The 18694-nt window shown below is 51.2% G+C and overlaps 3 protein-coding genes across 3 annotated transcripts; 2 read left to right on the top strand and 1 right to left on the bottom strand.

The window, feature by feature from the left end:
* Positions 1-106: 106 nt before the first annotated feature.
* Positions 107-14869, top strand: N7455_011238 (AAA family ATPase midasin; the record flags this gene model as incomplete). The annotated part of the gene is made up of 1 exon (XM_065606617.1): positions 107-14869. One exon carries the CDS (start codon positions 107-109, stop codon positions 14867-14869), a length of 14763 nt encoding a protein of 4920 aa, XP_065459783.1.
* A 250-nt stretch (positions 14870-15119) lies between these two features.
* Positions 15120-16307, bottom strand: N7455_011237 (PRCC domain-containing protein; the record flags this gene model as incomplete). The annotated part of the gene is made up of 1 exon (XM_040958914.2): positions 15120-16307. One exon carries the CDS (start codon positions 16305-16307, stop codon positions 15120-15122), a length of 1188 nt encoding a protein of 395 aa, XP_040810638.2.
* Positions 16308-17075: 768 nt separating this feature from the next.
* On the top strand, positions 17076-18580 carry pkaC (cAMP-dependent protein kinase catalytic subunit pkaC; the record flags this gene model as incomplete). Its single annotated transcript, XM_040958836.2, has 4 exons — positions 17076-17600; positions 17669-17922; positions 17972-18346; positions 18396-18580. 4 exons carry the CDS (start codon positions 17076-17078, stop codon positions 18421-18423), a joined length of 1182 nt encoding a protein of 393 aa, XP_040810690.1. The 3' UTR covers positions 18424-18580.
* Positions 18581-18694: the final 114 nt, after the last annotated feature.

Raw genomic sequence — 18694 nt, 5'->3', positions numbered from 1 at the left:
TGCGCCACAGGCGGCAGAAAGAAAAAAAAGTTGGAGCGAAAGCCGATGAAGCGGGATTTCTTCTCTTATTTCAAACTTCACAGTTTCTCTTACGACCGGATTAAACATGGATCGGAGGCCGGTCTATGAGAGGACTCTTACTGAGTCCGAACTGCTCGAGCAGCTTCCGAGTGGAATCTCGACTTTCATTCGGACTGCATCGGGGACTCAACACCTCCACGCGCTTGCTCTTGGCGCATTAAACAACGAATTTACAGAGAGCATTTTCAGACTCTACGAACCGATTTTTGTCGATCTTGCAGCTCGATGGCTTCAATCGGATTTACATGCCGACTACATTCATGTATTAGCGGCATTCGCGCAGATTTTACCATTTGCACCGCATCTGCGGTCGCTTGCCAGTCAATATGCCTCATCACAGACTGGACCTTTAGCGGCTTTGGCCGTCTCGAAGGAATTAACACTGCTACAATTGGACCAACCTAGCATTAGACTTTTACTCCTCGCCCTCTTCCGACTTCTTTCGTTTGATCTTGAAACCTTCTCTCCCATCGTTTCGCCGCTTCAACTTCAGTCCCTCTTCCAATCTCAAGACCAAGTAACACGATACCTTGCTGTACGATGCTTTGCCTTATATATGCACGCAGCGGATGCGGCAACGGAAAAGATGGTCCGCGTCAATACTGGGACTGAACCTATAGAAGGAGAGTGGGAAGGCACTCTGATCGATTACCGTGTGCTAGGATTGTGGGAAGAACGGCGATGGGAGACTCTTGGAAGAATTCTCCAGACCGAGAGGTCTGCCAGGACGGAAATAAACACTCTGGCGTTGATCGAGAAGACACGGGAATCTTTCACAACCAAGACCGCAGAGATTTGCGGAGTTTTGATTCCTAGGCTGAAAGATACGCCCCCGACTCCTTCGTCTGTCGTCAAGACCTCGACCACAGTTGAGAACCTGCGCCGGATTGCAGGGTCATTACTCGGGTACAAACCCATCCTACTGGTCGGTTTGCCGAACTCGGGGAAGACGTCTTTGATTAACGACATTGCTGCCACGATGGGTCAAGCTGAAACTATGGTTACGCTTCACCTGAACGAGCAGACAGATGCGAAGAGTCTGCTTGGAATGTATGCCACTTCATCTGCCTCCGGATCCTTCTCTTGGCAGCCCGGTGTATTGACCAAGGCTGCACGCGAAGGTCGCTGGGTATTGATTGAAGACCTTGATCGTGCTCCATCTGAAGTGATGGGTCTCATTCTGCCGATCATTGAGAGGGGGGAACTCACCATCCCAAGCCGGAGGGAGCGAATCAAGTGTGCCGAGGGCTTCAAAATCATCGCAACCATGAAGTCATCGTACAACATTGCCGGAGAGGAGATCGCACCGAGCACTTCAATGCTTGGAAGCAGACTTTGGGAGAGAGTGCAAGTCAAGTCTCTTCCCGTGGATGAGATGCGTGATGTCATCCTGCAAAAGTTCTCCTTGCTCGAGTCTCGTGTGCCAACTCTCATGAACGTATACGGACGAGTATGCTCTGCATTCCATGGAAGTCTTGCAATCAAGGGCTCTCAAGGTCGTACTCCAGGCTTCCGCGATTTGATCAAGTTGTGCAGCCGTCTGCACAATCGTCTACACCGCATGGGTGCGAAGACCGGCTATGAGCCCACGTCAGAAGGTACCGAGGATGAAATATTCCTCGACATTGTTGACGTGTTCCTCAAATATCTGCCCGAGAAGTCGATGCAGAACACTCTCGCCGCCGTTGTGGCCGAAGCGCTTCAGATCTCTCCCCAGCGAGCGCAATACTGTCTCAATGAACGTACTCCCTCGTATACCGATAAGAACAACAGCCTTGTCCTTGGCAGAGAAACCTGCAATAAGATCAAGGTACCAAGTGGATCTGCATTGAAGCTTGCCGCAGCAGCTTCACGATTTGCTCCCACTCGAGCGGCATTGACCCTCATGGAACAGGTAGCTGCATCAATCCAGATGGCAGAGCCTGTTTTACTTGTGGGAGAAACTGGTATCGGAAAGACCACAGTCATCCAGCATCTTGCATCTTTGATGCGCCAGAAACTCACAGTAGTGAATTTGTCACAACAGAGTGAAAGCACTGATCTGCTGGGTGGTTTTAAACCCGTCAACATCCGTACAATGGCAGTTCCAATGCTGGATGAATTCACCCAGCTCTTTGAACTGACATTCTCCGCCAAAAAGAACCAGAAGTTCTTGTCCTCGATATCGAAGAGTGCCGCATCTTCCAATTGGGTACGATTGGTGACCTTGTGGCATGAAGCCGTTCGTCTTGCAAACGGCGTGTTCAACCCCCCCAATACCGCAGCCGAGAATGGCGATGAGCAGCCAGCCAAAAAACGGAAGTTGGATTCTCCTAAATACCAGCACTTGCGACAAAGATGGGAGAGCTTCGCGACCCAGCTCGGGGATTTCGAGGCTCAGGTCTCACAAGGTGATGCCAAATTTGCCTTTGCCTTTGTCCAAGGTAAGATTGTGAGAGCTCTGCGAAACGGCGAATGGGTTCTCCTGGATGAAGTAAACTTGGCTTCTCCTGATACCCTTGAGAATATTGCCAGTCTTCTGCACCATGGCAGTGAGGGGACACCATCTGTTCTTCTCTCCGAAGCTGGCGATGTTGAGAGAGTCTTCGGCCACCCGGAATTCCGTATCTTCGGTGCTATGAACCCTGCAACAGATGCCGGAAAGAGAGATCTACCCCCAGGTCTGCGTTCCCGGTTCACCGAATTCTACGTGCACTCGCCTGATAGTGACTTGGATGATTTATTGGCCTTGATTCAGAAATACCTGGGTGATTTGACAATCAGTGACCAGCGTGCTGTGCCAGACCTCGCACAGCTTTACATGGTGACCAAGAAGCTCAGCAACGAGAACAAGCTTACCGACGGAGCTGGGCAGCGACCCCATTTCAGTATCCGTACTCTTGTGCGTGCTTTGATCTATGTTATCGACCACGCACACGTCTATGGGCTACGCAGGGCAATGTTTGAGGGTTTCAGTATGAGTTTCTTGACCGTGCTGAGCTTGGTTTCCGAACAAGCTTTGATTCCTCTGCTTGAGCTTCATATATTCGGAAACGCGAAGAACGCCAAGTCTCTTCTCGGACAGACCCCTCGCCCACCAACGGATGGCAACGATTATGTGCAATTCAAACATTATTGGATGCGCCGCGGTCCTATGGTTCCGGAGGAGCAACCCCACTACATTATCACCCCATTCATCGAGAAGAACCTCAAGAACTTGGTCCGGGCCAGTTCAACCCGGCGATTCCCCGTTTTGCTCCAAGGTCCAACATCAGCCGGAAAGACGAGTATGATTGAGTATCTGGCAAAGGTGTCTGGAAACAAATTTGTACGAATCAACAACCACGAACATACAGATCTGCAAGAGTACCTGGGTTCTTACATCTCCTCGGATGATGGAAGCCTGCGTTATCAAGAGGGTGTTTTGGTGGAGGCGCTGCGGAACGGTTATTGGATTGTGCTGGATGAGCTGAATCTGGCACCTTCTGATGTTCTCGAAGCCCTTAACCGACTCCTCGACGATAACCGCGAGCTTTTCATTCCCGAGACTCAAGAAGTCGTTCACCCGCACCCTAACTTCATGCTCTTCGCTACGCAAAATCCCGCTGGTCTGTACGGTGGCCGAAAGGTCCTGTCCCGTGCCTTCAGGAACCGCTTCCTCGAGCTGCACTTCGATGATATTCCAGAAAGCGAGCTGGAATTTATCCTGAAGGAACGTTCTCAAATCGCCCCCTCGTTCTGTACACGGATTGTTGCTGTCTACCGGAAATTGTCCTTGTTGCGCCAGTCTAATCGACTCTTCGAGCAAAAGAACAGTTTCGCCACTTTGCGTGATCTTTTCCGATGGGCTCTTCGTGATGCCGATGATCGCGAGCAGCTAGCAGTCAACGGTTATATGCTTCTCGGCGAACGTGTTCGCAACCCCCAAGAGAAAGCCGCAGTTAAGGCTGTGATCGAGGAAGTGATGAAGGTAAAGCTGGACGAGGATACTTTGTATAGCTCCGCAGAGCTGGAAAAGAATGCCCCCGAGATGAGCGAGCTTCCAGCCGGTATTGTGTGGACCAAAGCCATGAGACGTCTATTTGTTCTCGTTTCGAAGGCCCTCAAGAACAACGAGCCAGTCCTTCTCGTCGGAGAAACTGGTTGCGGTAAAACCCAATTGTGCCAGGCCGTCGCTGAAGCTTTCCGACGCGAGTTGTTCATTGTCAACGCTCATGTGAATTTGGAGACCGGTGACTTGATTGGTGCTCAACGGCCCATCCGAAACCGGGCTGCAATCGAGAAGCAGCTTGTAGATGATCTTCAGATGCTCCTCCACGGGCAGCTTAGTGGCGCATCTTTCGATGACTTGAAGCAGGAATTCACAGCATTGACTGCGGAGCAGCGTCAAGCCAAGGATCAACTTCTTTTACAGAAGATTGAGAAGAACGCTATTCGTTGCAATGCCCTGTTTGAATGGTCCGACGGAAGTCTGATCACCGCCATGAAGACCGGTCAATTCTTCCTTCTTGACGAAATTTCTCTTGCAGACGACTCCGTTCTTGAGAGACTTAACAGTGTTCTGGAGCCCGCTAGGTCGATTCTCCTCGCCGAGAAGGGCCCCGTTGATTCAATGGTTGTGGCAGATGGTGGATTCCAATTCTTATCCACTATGAACCCCGGTGGTGATTACGGAAAACGTGAGCTTTCGGCTGCTCTTCGCAATCGTATGACTGAAATTTGGGCGCCTCAGCTGTCTGAGGATGAGGATATCCTGCCAATTCTCTCACAGAGATTGAACCTAAAGGAGAAGAGTGTGGCAAAGGCTATGCTGAAGTTCGCCAAGTGGTTCAAAGTTACCTTCCAAAACACCTCCGCAACATCGCTCTCCATCCGTGATCTTCTGGCCTGGGTTGACTTTGTCAACACTTGTCAAAGCGCAGACACTGAATTCGCTATCGTACAAGGTGCCGCGATGGTCTTCGTCGACACCTTGGGTGCCAACCCTGCTGCAATGCTTGCCATCTCCCTCAACAATCTCGAGGGCAACCGCAAGTCATGCCTCGACAAGTTGAGCGAACTGTTTAATGTCGATGCTTCCAAGATTTACTGGGAATCGACCTCTGTTTCCGCGGAACCTGGCGTTCTGCGCGTCGGGCCATTCGCTCTCCCTACGGCTGGCACAGCAGACCCCGATCCTCAGTTCACAATGGATGCGCCAACCACAATTGCCAACTCTGTGAGAATTGCTCGTGGTTTGCAGTCCTCGAAGCCTATTCTTATGGAAGGAAGTCCAGGTGTGGGTAAGACTACACTTGTGACGGCTCTGGCCAGAGCCCTCGGCAAACCTCTCACTCGAATTAACCTCTCGGAACAGACAGATCTTACAGATCTGTTCGGTTCAGACGTTCCAGTGGAAGGAGGAGATGTCGGGCAATTCACTTGGCGTGACGCGCCATTCCTACGAGCCATGCAGCGTGGTGACTGGGTTCTGCTGGATGAAATGAACCTGGCCTCGCAATCTGTCCTGGAAGGTCTTAACTCTTGTCTGGATCATCGTCAGCAAGTCTATATCGCTGAGCTGGACCAAACATTCAAGAGACATCCCGATTTCGTTCTCTTTGCTGCCCAGAACCCTCACCACCAGGGTGGTGGCAGAAAGGGTCTTCCTGCATCTTTCGTCAACCGATTCACAGTGGTCTATGCAGACAGCTTCACTGATGATGACTTGAAAACGATTTGTTCCAGGCTTTTCCCTGGTAGTCCCTCTGTGCAGACCGAGAGACTGGTCGATTTCATTTCTCTCCTGAACCAAGCGATCACCCGAGATCGTCGGCTGGGAGCCATTGGCGGGCCATGGGAAGTCAATCTGCGTGATATCCAGCGATGGCTTCAACTCGCCGATCGAGGAAACCTGCAGATCCAGACCAAGCACTTCCTTGATGTCATTATCAGCCAGCGATTCAGAAGTGAAGAGGATCGTAACGTGGTCTCTCAGATTTATGACCGCGTTTTCACAGACTCTGACACTGGCACGAAGAGCTACTTCCACAACCTCACACCCGAGTACTTGCAGGTCGGTCTGGGAATTTTGACCCGTGACCCTCTGCTGCAGCGCTTGGCCGAGCCAAACATGAGGATTCTACCAAAGGACCTTCACATTGTCGAGTCGCTCATCCTGTGTATCGATAACTCCTGGCCGAGCATCCTAGTTGGTCCTGCTGGGTGTGGTAAAACTACTCTCATCAGAAAGCTGGCAGCGGTTAACGGTGCAAACCTTGTCGAGCTGGCTTTGAGTGCTGACACTGATACCATGGATCTCATTGGTGGGTTTGAACAAATCGATCATCGCAGAGAGGTTTCAGGCTTTGTCCATGATATTGAGATGTTCTTGCGAAACCAGCTCATCCACTGCTTTGCTTCAGGAGATGTATCTGATGTTGTGATTTCCGCACTCCACATCTGCGAGCATTTCCAGTCTGCAGATATCTCGCTAGAAAATGTCATACCCTCGCTTTCCAGCCTTTGCCAGTCTTCTTCTGACCCGGCCTACCAAAAATTCCTCGAGAGAGCCCAGACCTTGTTGAATGCTATTCAACAATCCGATAAAATGAAGGTTGGATTTGAATGGACAGAAGGTGTCCTCACTCAGGCTGTTCAACATGGAAACTGGGTTATTCTTGACAATGCTAACCTGTGCAATCCGTCTGTCCTCGATCGATTGAATTCTTTGACGGAGCCGAATGGAACACTCATTCTCAATGAGCAACGGACAGAGGATGGATCTGCCAAGATCATTACGCCCCATCCCAACTTCAGAATCTTCTTGACCATGGACCCCCGCAATGGTGAGCTGTCTCGTGCCATGAGGAACCGCTGTACCGAAATCTGCTTCTTGCCAAGCGAGCTGCAAGATATCCAACCTACCATAGGCCCATCCTACACCTGCGAATCGTTCCTCTATCGACTTCGCCATATTTGGAACCTTGATACCTCCCTGCCATCGTCTGCCTTCGAAGACGCTCTCCAGGTGTGCTTGGATCATCTGTCACCAGCGGATCTGGCCTACCTTCAACAGTCGCCAAGCAACCGTGTGGCTATCAACTCCGAAAACAACGGAGAGGAGAAGCCATCCAAGGTTCTGCAGCGATATGCCTCTCTATTCCATGACAACGACCAATGGAAGCCGCTTGATATCGCCAGCGGCGAGATTGTTCTTGGAGGAGCCCACCTTGGTATCCGAGGAATGCTGCAGCCTCTTCACCCGCTCACAAACGAGCCTCTGATCGCTATCGCAGGAACCAGTGATTTCCGGTCTAGTTTGGTTGTCTTGGCCTATCTCCAAGAGTTGAGACTTGATATTCATCGCCTTAGGGAAGGTTTGATTCAGGCCGACGTATCCGGCAAAGAGCTCAAGCCCAGCCAAATGACACGTTTGGAGCGGTCATTGGCATCTGAGAGGATCCCTGCGTTGATGAAAGACACGACGCAACCTGTTGCGTCGTTCTTGTCTGATTGTGGCCAGGCTCTGTATGATTACATTCAGTCGTTGGATCAAATTTCCCTCCAAGGCCCTGTCATAATCACAGCCCTTCGGACCGTGATCTGTCTATGCTGGGACATTTACAGAGCCACAGAAGTGAGCCAGGTTGACGAAGGAGAATTCCAAGTCTACCTCCAGATGGGCCGGAAGATTTGTGGGTCGTTGCTCGACTCGTCACCTCTCCTCAAACCGCTTCAAGTCTCTTTGTCACAGGCTCTGGATCGATTCCAGGAAGGCTGGGCTTTGACCACCGGTCTTAGCATGCAAAGAATTTGGGATTCTTGGAGACATGTCACTCCTATCTCTCAAGACAAGTTGGATTCTCTGACCGAGTTGGAGTCAACAGTCTTTGAATTCACAAATTTGGCTTTGCAAACCCGCGTGGAATTGTCTCAATTGAGTCGTGTACGCGATTCATTGATTGATGCCCAGCGATTCATCCTTTTGGATGGCGCTGATGGTGACGTACTTGTCCAGGGTATCAAACAAACTGTGGCTGAGCTATCTCATGCAGTTAGACGCTCAGAGTCAACCGAGTATCCATACTTCGCCAACGATTTCGAAGCTCTTTGCCAGTACCACGACATCTCCTCGTTCTTCCGGAACCCAGTCAATGATAAGGTCATTCAAACAGTCGTGCCACTTCTCGCTGGTCGTGCAGCTCGTCCGTTGGACGCATCGAATTTCCAGAGCGACGTGCCAAATATTCTTCATAGAATCTCGCTGTTTGCAGGCTCTCTAAGCAAATCCGAGTCCGCGCTTGCTACTGGTGGCATTGTCTCTCTGTCTCTATTGGATAGGCTGACAGCTATCGGTAATACAAAATTAGGACAGATGGACATGCTTGAGGCAGAGAAACAAGCTCTCTCTAAGGCTATTTCCCTGAGCACCCAGCAGATCACAACAGATCAGTCCATGGAGCTCAGACGTACTATCGCCAAGCTCACAACCGAGCTGGTGGCCTGTCATCGGGAGTTCTTCGAGCCTCGCTCAGCCGAGCATCTCATCTCGGTGCTGCAGGCAATCCAAAATGGCGATCTTTGTGTTGAACAGCCCCCTATCAAGGTTGAACTGGACCAAAGCTTGCCAGATGCCCACTTCCTCAAGCCCCTCGCTGAGCAGGCTCTACCAACCCTGATTTCGTCCCTGCGAGTCCAGCCATCAAGCCAGCAGCAGAGCATTCAAACCACTGGACTAGCAACGGTACAGCTGGCTGTTATTCTTCTGCGTCTGTTCGTGCCTGACAAGACATTTGACCCTTCTCTCGGTCTCGTTGTTCAGCGCAAACGCCACTCTCAACGCCTGCAAGAATACACCGCCAAGTCTGCGGCGATTCTTGCCTTTGAGAAGTCTTTCACCAGCCAGGTTTCCAATCTCCGGTCTGAACTTTTGCACAACGAAATTCGTGATCTGGGTTCCGCCCCACCTCCTTCACTGGTCAACCGGCCCCAGCAGTCCCAATTGAGTCTCCTGCAAGGCGAGTTTGTCAACTTGATCAACTCTGTCCTGAAGAGAGACCCCGAGCAAATGGTCCGCTCTGCCGAATCTTCACAGTCTCAAGACATGATCCAGCTTCTGCGCAATAACATCAAACAATTGAGCAGCCGTCTCAGCACTCACTACAGAGCTTATGATGATATCACAGTGCCTGTGGTTCGTTTCTTGCAGCTTTTGGACCTTGGTGTATTCCTGGCCTCTAGCCAGCCGGAACAGTCCAGCGATATCCCTGATATTCAGTCTCTGAGCGAGCGCACGCCCTTCTTAGGAGGTATTCACCACCCCGTTCTTTCTCAAAATGATCAGAAGGCCCATGGAACTCTGAAGAATGCGAACGAAATGCGCCTCCAAGAACTGTCGGCCCTATGGGCCGCCAAGGATGCGGATTCCACAATTCTGAATACAAAGGCTGGACGAGGGATCATTCGCCGTGTTTTCGCTGATTTCCATCAACTGTGGAAGGCCAAGCTTGAAGAAGATCGGGAACAGGAGGCTGAAAAGGGAGAATTGTACCGCTTCAAGGGATCCTGGGAAGAGGAGGAAGAAGTCAACGAAGCCGAGCTACACGCACTCTTCCCTACATTCGACGAAGGATCAGTCGAAGACACAGAAACGACCGCTGGTGTTGACCGCATTGACCCTAAGAGTATCGCTCTCCGGCTTGCTTCGCTTCATGCAAATATCGTCTCGAATGAGCGCAGTGGAACTGCATTGACTACCTTTGTCAAGCAATCAGGCCATCTTTTAGGCTCAATCTGGTCTGACAACAAGACCTCATTCTCGCCGATGTCGCCCCAAACCCATCTTCCTGCAGTTCTTCTGCTTCTCGATGATGCCATAGGCGAGGGAGCCAACACTCAGCAGAAGAATTACAACTTCTACACCGATTCGAATCTCGGAGAGGCAAGGAAGCTGGTTGCACTCGCACTTTCTGTTCAAGCCCGCTTTGCCCAGATTCAAACCGCCTGGCCTGAACATGCTGTCCTCGCCGATGTCATTCAATGCTGCGTCGAAATCCTTCAGTTCAAGCACACCGAACCTGTTGCCAAGTTTATGACCAAGGTTGAAAAGCTTCATTCATTCGTACACGAGTGGCAGACCGTGGCCAGCAGAGAATATTCAGCTGTTATTGTCTACGACGAGATTACAAGCACTCTCATTAGCTGGCGCCGCCTTGAGCTGTCAACTTGGGCTAAGCTCTTGGATATCGAGAAAGAGCGATGCGAGGACGAGGTGAGTGCTTGGTGGTTCATCGCCTATGAAGCTCTTATCGGCGCTCCCATCATGATGGCCGAGGCAGGCGAACAGGACATGACGGAACACACGCAAAACCTGGTTTTGACCCTGGAGCAATTCTTCAAGTCTACAACTACGGGCCAGTTTGCTCGCCGTCTACAGCTCGTTGCCAACTTCCAAGCACTGCTTGAAGTTTTCACCACAGATTATCCCTGCCTCAAGAAGATTGTCTCTGCCTTGGACAACTTCCTCCACCACTATGGACCCTTCCAGCCCGGAGTGGACAAGTATCTGACGGAGAAACGGTCCGTCCTTGAGAAGGATATCAAGGAGCAGATTCAGCTCGCAAGCTGGAAAGATGTCAACATCGTGGCTCTGAAGGAAAGCGCCAGAAGGTCGCACGTCAAGCTATTCAAGTTGGTTCGTAAGTACCGTGCAGCCCTTGGCCAGCCCGTTCAATCTATCCTTGAAGCAGGCCTTCCAGAAAGCACCGAGGAGATCACTTCGATGTCCCAAGCAGAGCCAGTCCGCCCCACTGCCACATTCCCCGAGGCAATGGCCATCTGCCAAAATGACAAGAACCTGTGGTCTACTCGAGCGCTCAGATTCCAGAAGCCGGATGGAACAGCCAGTAACATGATGAACCTGTATTCGTCAATTCCAGCCGAGTTCGACATTGCGAAGGACCTCGACAGCTTCATTGTCTCGGTGATTGAAAGCATGAATGAGTTCAAGTCCAAGACACCCAAGGTCCTGACCGAAGACAACAAGGACGACGTCCAGCACCTCAAGTCCCAGAAACGCCGCCTCTATGCTGAGACCCTCAAGCAGCTTTATGAGATGGGCGTGAAACGTAATGCTGGGTCGAGTGTGATCGAAACACAAGAAACGGTTCCGCAAGTTCTCGCCACTGCCGCCGCCTTTGAGGCTGGTGCTGCTACCTCAACTGCAGTTCAGAGTGCCGACTGGTACTTCCACAGACTTCTGGATCTCCTGCCTAAGACTCGCCTAGCATCTCGCAACTATTCCGAGGAGCTAAGCAATGTCGAGGTCCACAGGAGCATGGGATCCATTGAGCATCTCATTTTCACTGTCCGTCGTCAGAGAGGTGTCATTTCGCCTGCCCTCACCGGCTTGGGCAAGTTGAAGTCTACGCTTGACAAGGTGCAGAACCTTTGGACAGCGGCTTCGAACTCTCTTTCGCAAGATCATGCTTCTGCATTGGAGGAGCGAACCAATCTGGCCAGAATCGTGGCTTGGTTGTCTCCTATTCTTGGACTGGCTGCAATGATCATTGGAGTGCATTCTAAGTTCTCAGGAATTGATGCATCTAAGATTGTGGAACGGCTCCGTGCCAAAAAGGAATCCTTCGATAGCCTACGCAAGTCGCACGAAGCCCTTCCCATGCTTCCCACCAGGATCGCGTCTAACGCAAACTACGAGATCGCGCAGCAGACCCAATCCTCGCTCGATGGATTGGCTGCTGACTTGAAGCAATGGAGCCAAGCTCGCCCTGATCTGTCCTTCGCGCTGGATCAGATCACACCTTGGGTCAATACAAACATCGCTGCTCTCCCTGAGGTCAATGACGAGAACACCCTATCCATCCAAGCCTTCGATAGCAGCCTCCTGACAGCCATCGACAAAATGCTTATTGGCCTCCAGAAGCTCAAGGATGTGCCTTCTGCCATCACCTTTGATGGATTGCTGTCCAGGAGTGACGAGTTCTTCTCTCGCGGTATCAAGGCTGTCCATCTCACCGAGATCACCAGTGCGTTGGAGAAGGTCCTTGATCAATTGCACTGCCTGCAAGACCACTCCGCTGGCGGCCTTTCCGTTGCTGCCGCACTGATCACCAGTATCTTGCCTATCGCCAACAGATACTACCAAATCTGCCGGGATCTGGCTGATCGATTCATTGCCGTTCATCGCGAGATCTGCAAGACTTCCTACATCCTGACCAAGACCTTCAAGCAGGTCGCATCCGAAGGCTTCTGTAGCCCTGCCGAAGCATCTCAAGATCAAGGCAAGGAAGGCCAGATGGAAAGTGGAACAGGTCTCGGCGAAGGCGAAGGCGCGGAAGATATCAGCAAAGATGTTGGAGATGATGAGGATCTAACTGAGCTGGCGCAGCAAGAGAACAACAAAGAGGACGGCGATGATGAGATGGATGATTCCAAGGATGCTGTCAACATGGATCAGGAAGAGTTGGAAGGTGATGCCGAGGATCGCAAGGACGATGAGGAGGAGAATGACGACAGCGCCGACGAAGGAGATGACGATATCGACGAAGAGACAGGAAGCGTTGATGACCTTGACACAGGTGCTGTCGACGAAAAGCTCTGGGATGGTGGTAACGATGAGCAGCAGAAGGATACCGAAAACGAAGAAGGAAAGGGCCAATCAGAGGCCGAGCAACAAGCTGCTGCTCAAGAAGAGAAGGGTGACAAGGATGGTGAAAAGGGTGAAGAAAAGCAAAAGGAGGGAGAGGAAGAGGAAGAAGAAACAGAAGATGAAGAGGCCCCCGAAGACGAGGGCGAGGCAGTTGGCCGTGAGGAAATGGATGTCACCGATCCTCAAGCAAAGGAAGAAGAAACACTTGAACTTCCCGAGGAAATGCAACTTGATGATGGTGAAGGCAAGGACGACAATGGGGAGGATGACGATGATATGGATGATCTTGACGATGATTTCGGTCCTGCCCCCGAAGAAGGAAAGGTCGAAGACGCCGATGATCAGGCCGGTGAAGAAGACGCCGAGGCAGCCCCAGAGGATCAAGTGCCAGGTGAGGAAGATGAAGAAATGGCCGATGATGCGGAGGAAACCAATGAAGGCGAAGCCGGAGAAGAGGAGGAAGAGGAAGCTGGTGGAGAAGATCCCGAGGAGCCTGAGCAAGACGACTTCCTCGCACAGCGTGATGAGAATGATGCCGCAGGTGACAACGTCGCTCCTAGCGAAGCTGTCACTGGTGGGCTCGGAGCCGAGCAAGACCAAAATGAAGAAAAGGGTGCCTCGGGTGACGCCCAGCAGGAGAGCGGCTCGACTGATCCCAGTGCCAATGTCGACCAACAGACAGGTGCTGCCAAGGATAGCGAGGAGAGCCAGCCCAGCCGAGACGCTGCTGGTGGCGAAGACCAAGGGCCAGATGAACCTCAGATGCAGGCATTCAAGAAGCTCGGTGATATCCTCGAGCAATGGCATAGACGACAAAAGGAGATCCTCAATCCGTCCCAACAGGAAGAGGAATCTCAGGCCATGCCCGAAGACACCGATATGGCCGACGCAGACTTCGAGCACCTAAAGGATGACGAAGATGCCGCAGACACCCAGGCCCTTGGACAAGCAAACGACGATCAAACGCAAGCCCTCGACCAAAGCAAGGGTGTGGAGTCTGACATCAAGCCTGGCGAGAACGATGTTCTCCCAGACGTGTCGGACGAGCAGCAAGATGCCGTGGACAACCAGCTTGAGGATGAGATGCAAATCGACCGCGAGACCGTTCCCACCGACGGCGAGTCCGCCGGCGCCTTCATTCCTGGCGGTCAATCCTCCCACGATCGCGCAGACGGAGCACAGGGTACCGAAGAAGTGGACGAAGAGCTCGACGAAGTTGACTCGCAACTCGCAGCGATCCACCTCTCCTCTTCGCTTCCCCCATTGACCCCACAAGATGAAGCCCGCCGCCTCTGGTCGCACTACGAATCCGCCACAAATGATCTCTCCCTCTCCCTGACTGAACAACTCCGTCTCATCCTCGCCCCCACAATGGCCACCAAGCTCCGCGGTGACTTCCGCACCGGAAAGCGGCTGAACATCAAGCGCATCATCCCCTATATCGCCTCTCAGTACAAGCGCGACAAGATCTGGATGCGCCGCTCTATCCCTTCGAAGCGTAACTACCAGATCATGCTGGCTGTCGACGACAGCAAGTCCATGCTGGAAAGTGGCAGTGGCCAGCTCGCCTTCGAGACCCTCGCCCTTGTTGCGAAGAGTCTGAGCATGCTGGAAGCCGGTGACCTGTGTGTCCTCGGCTTCGGTAATGAAGACCATGTTCGCGTCGCCCATGAGTTCGGAAAGCCCTTCTCCTCCGAGGCCGGCTCCCAGGTCTTCCAGCACTTCAGCTACCAGCAAACTGGTACCAATGTACGCAAGCTGATTGCCGATTCTATCGCTCTCTTCCGCGAGGCTCGCTGGAAGCGCTCGCCTGGCTCTGGCTCTGCCGATCTCTGGCAGCTTCAGTTGATTATCTCTGATGGTATCTGTGAAGACCACGATACTATTCGCCGTCTTGTTAGACAGGCGCTTGAGGAGCGCATCATGGTTGTCTTTATTATCGTCGATGCCGTTAAGGGTAGCTCTATCCTTGACCTCTCGCAGGCTAGCTTCGAGGCCGATCCTGGTTCTGGCGGTGAGATGAAGCTTAAGATGAAGCGATACCTCGAGGACTTCCCCTTCCCTTACTACCTCGTTGTTCGTGATGTGAGGGAGTTGCCCTCTGTTTTGGCTACTGCACTCAAGCAGTGGTTCGCCGAAGTTGTGGATGTGTCGTCTTGATACGCCAAAAAAATTAAAAGGAGTCTGGAATTGTCTATTTGGAGTTATTTTGTCATATTTTACGGCGTTGGGATGTTTTCTTTTTGTACATGATAGATTTTAGAGACGTGATACGTAAATACATGTCTGTTGAATATACATTTTTTTATTTAGTCAAATTCTCGTATGTCATTCCTACAAAATGGTATGGTATCTCAATGCTAATGCGCTTGACAAAAATTCCCCCAGAATGGCCTTACGTATGTTAAAACTACCACCCGTACTTGGATCCAGCTTCCTTCTTGTTTCTCCGACCCGTTGCAAAGCTTTCCTCCAATGCTTCCTTCTGAGAGCTTGCAACATTGAGCAATTGCTGGAGAGTATGCTTGCCTGGCGCAATAGAGCGCACAGGGTTGTGCTGTGTTCCGGCCAGCTCGCCTTGCGCCAGAACCTTGTTTGACGCGTACTCCTCGTCTGTGTTGAAGGTACGTACATGTGACTGGGACGGCATGGCATTCCGACCGAAGAGCTGGCGTCTTTCGGCCTTGGACAAATTCAGATCGTTGGCAATGCTGTCCAAGGATGATGTAGGATTGGTTGATACTGTTGCTGTTGAATGCCCAACGGCAATTGGGGCGGGTTCGGCGAGTACTGGATCAGCTGCCGATACTTCTTCGCCTTCGGCGTTGTATACCAGTGGCTGGTAGGTGGCTGACGGTCCCGGTGCCGGGGCTGGCTGGGAAGTGGCCTCATCGGTGGATAGGGAGAAGAGACTGACTTTGGGTTTTGGTGGCGCTGGCGCAGGTGCAGGGGCAGGGGTTTGCTGTAGAGGTTGAGCAGGCTTCGGCGCTGCTGATGAGGAGGGTGTTGGTTGTTCAGCAATCTTGGTCGTCTTTCTCTTCTTTTGAGGTCGTCCGACGGACAACGGTCGGAACATCATCGGATTTCCTTGCAATTTGACCTCCGCGGGGGTTTTCAGTGTCTCCGCCGATGCATCTGGTGAAGTGTCGGCTTTTGAGTTGCTGGGTGCAGATGTGGTGTCCTCCGCATCTCCCGCTAGATTTTCGAATGCGTAATCATTCATCATCTCCGCATCTGCTGTGCGATCAAATCCAGGGCCTGCTCCTGTTTTGAGACTAAACGCTTTTCGTGTTGTCGCCACTGGTGCTTTCTTTTCGAGTGTTCGTTTCGGCGCTGGAAGGAAAGCGTTGAATCCCGAAAGGCCTCCTCCACCTAACCGAGCCTTTTTGCGCGGACCATCTTCGGTGTCGTCGCCGGATGGGTGTTCAGGTTTGATTTCTGGAATCGCGACGCGGATCTTGCCCGAGTCGCTGCGCTCGACATGAAACCCAGTTTTGGAGCCGAGCTTCTTTCCCTTGGTAATCTGGGGTGGGGGTGCGGGTGTAGTATCTGGCTCAGCGTCTGAGCTTTCAGAGTCACTGTAGCTTACTAGCGCCATGGTGGGAGATTTATGTTGGGGTTGTTGTTGTTTCCTTGGGATTTGAGAGATCGTAGTTGGCGACAAGTTAAATTACTTTCTGCCTGAACCCTCGGGCATCAATATATTATATAAGCATATCATCCGAATCGCGATTCGGAGAATGTGGAAAGGGAAAAGAGACATTACAGAGTGGACCAGGGGACGGGATGGAATGGACCAAAGAGAAAAATGTCCGAAAACACAAGCTAAAATTCAACTTTTCGAAGTGAAACATTGCAACAGCAGGGATGATCGCATCACTTTGTAACGTCATCGCATCCGGGTTCTCCGCTTCTATGGAGATTAATAGGGTCATACATTGGGCAATGGTGTTCATAGACATTTATAGTTAAAGAATTGAATCATCTGAATTGACTGGGCTCTAGGATTGATAGATTAATATGTGATATACGTAGTAGTTGAGGGATTGTATGTGTAGATAAGTGAAAATCCGAGTAATTTGAAGGAATAAAGGAATAATAAGGATACAAGATCAGATTAATAGATAAATAAATTCTACTAGAGACTAAAATCGACCCAATCGACCAACATAATAGACTTCTAAGTAGGATATATTAGCTTAATAGTGATGTTCAGGTGTATCAAGTGTAAAATGCATAATGAAAGATCAATGCGTCATTCTGGCCGCTGCCCCTCCCCACTTAATCCGGACCTCCCATTCCAGCTTTCTTCCCCCCATCACCCCCCTCCCCCCAATGGCCCCAAAGCCTGTCTAATCTTCTCTCTATGCCGAGTCTAGGAGGTTTACTGAAGAAGAGGCGAACGAAGGATTCGCAAGATCTAGGGAAGCCAGATTCTCAGAACCACGACGGTTCAGGCGCATCCATGCAACCCGCTTCACACGCTTCGCCCCAGCATACGGGTACGGCTACAGGTACACACGAAAATGCCGCCAGTATCGACCATATTATAAACCAGGAGCAGCCGAAGCAGGAGCGCGTTACAAAGGGGAAGTACTCTCAGGAGGACTTTGAGCTTCAGCGCACTTTGGGAACGGGGAGCTTCGGCCGTGTCCACCTGGTGCAGTCTAACCACAATCATCGCTTCTATGCGATGAAAGTGTTGAAGAAGGCCCAGGTGGTCAAGATGAAGCAAATTGAGCATACAAATGACGAGCGCCGCATGCTAAATCGGGTCCGCCATCCATTCCTCGTTACATTGTGGGGAACTTGGCAGGACTCCCGAAACCTCTATATGGTCATGGACTTTGTGGAGGGAGGTGAATTGTTCAGTCTCCTGCGCAAGTCACAAGTGAGTGATCCATGACCACTTCCTTCGGTCTTGTGTGTGTGTGAAACAAAGAACTCATCTGTCATTAGCGATTCCCGAATCCGGTGGCCAAATTCTATGCCGCGGAGGTTACCCTAGCGCTGGAGTATTTACACGCACATCAAATCATCTATCGTGATTTGAAGCCAGAAAACCTTCTTTTGGATCGTCATGGTCACCTGAAGATCACGGATTTTGGATTTGCTAAAGATGTGCCGGATATTACTTGGACACTTTGTGGTACCCCCGACTACCTAGCACCCGAGGTGGTCTCTTCCAAGGGATACAACAAATCAGTTGACTGGTAAGCTTGCTTTCAATGCTTCCGTCGAATTGTTTCTAACTGTCCCAAGGTGGTCATTGGGAATCTTAATCTTTGAAATGCTGTGTGGATTCACTCCTTTCTGGGACAGTGGATCTCCAGTCAAGATCTATGAGAATATCCTACGCGGCAAAGTCAAGTATCCTCCATACTTGCACGCCGACGCGGTCGATCTACTCTCTCAGTTGATCACATCCGACCTCACCAAGCGCCTCGGCAACTTGCACGGTGGCCCGAGTGATGTCAAGAACCATGCCTGGTTCGCCGAGGTCACTTGGGACCGACTAGCTCGTAAGGATATTGACGCGCCATATATCCCACCCATTCGCGGTGGACAAGGCGATGCAAGCCAATACGACAAGTATCCGGAAGAGACAGAGCACTATGGCCAGGAAGGAGAAGATCCGTATGTACTTGTCTCCCCGCCATCCGCACACCTGACTAACTCGTTCCAGATATGGCCACCTTTTCCCCGACTTCTAAGGTGCTTGTATGATTTTATGACGCGACGAAAAGTCCTCTGGGGGAGGGCCGGAACTGATTGACCCCGGGAGGAGTCGTGAAAAACCAGGCGCCATTATATGAAAATCCCATATTTTTCTATATGCACATCATTTTTCTTAGCAATTACAATCGAATTTTTGTGTTTTTTTTTTAATATCTCTTTCAATTGCCTGCTCGATGTACAAATGGATTCGTCGTGAACCCTGTTTTATTCCCAATCTCTCCCAACCACTGGGGCACAAAAAGCCAC

The sequence above is a fragment of the Penicillium solitum genome (genome assembly GCF_028829755.1).
Source record: "Penicillium solitum strain IBT 25940 chromosome Unknown utg000009l_segment0_segment0, whole genome shotgun sequence".
Lineage (NCBI taxonomy): Eukaryota > Fungi > Ascomycota > Eurotiomycetes > Eurotiales > Aspergillaceae > Penicillium > Penicillium solitum.
Note: the sequence above shows the minus strand (reverse complement) of the source record. Positions and strands in the feature narration are given on the sequence as shown.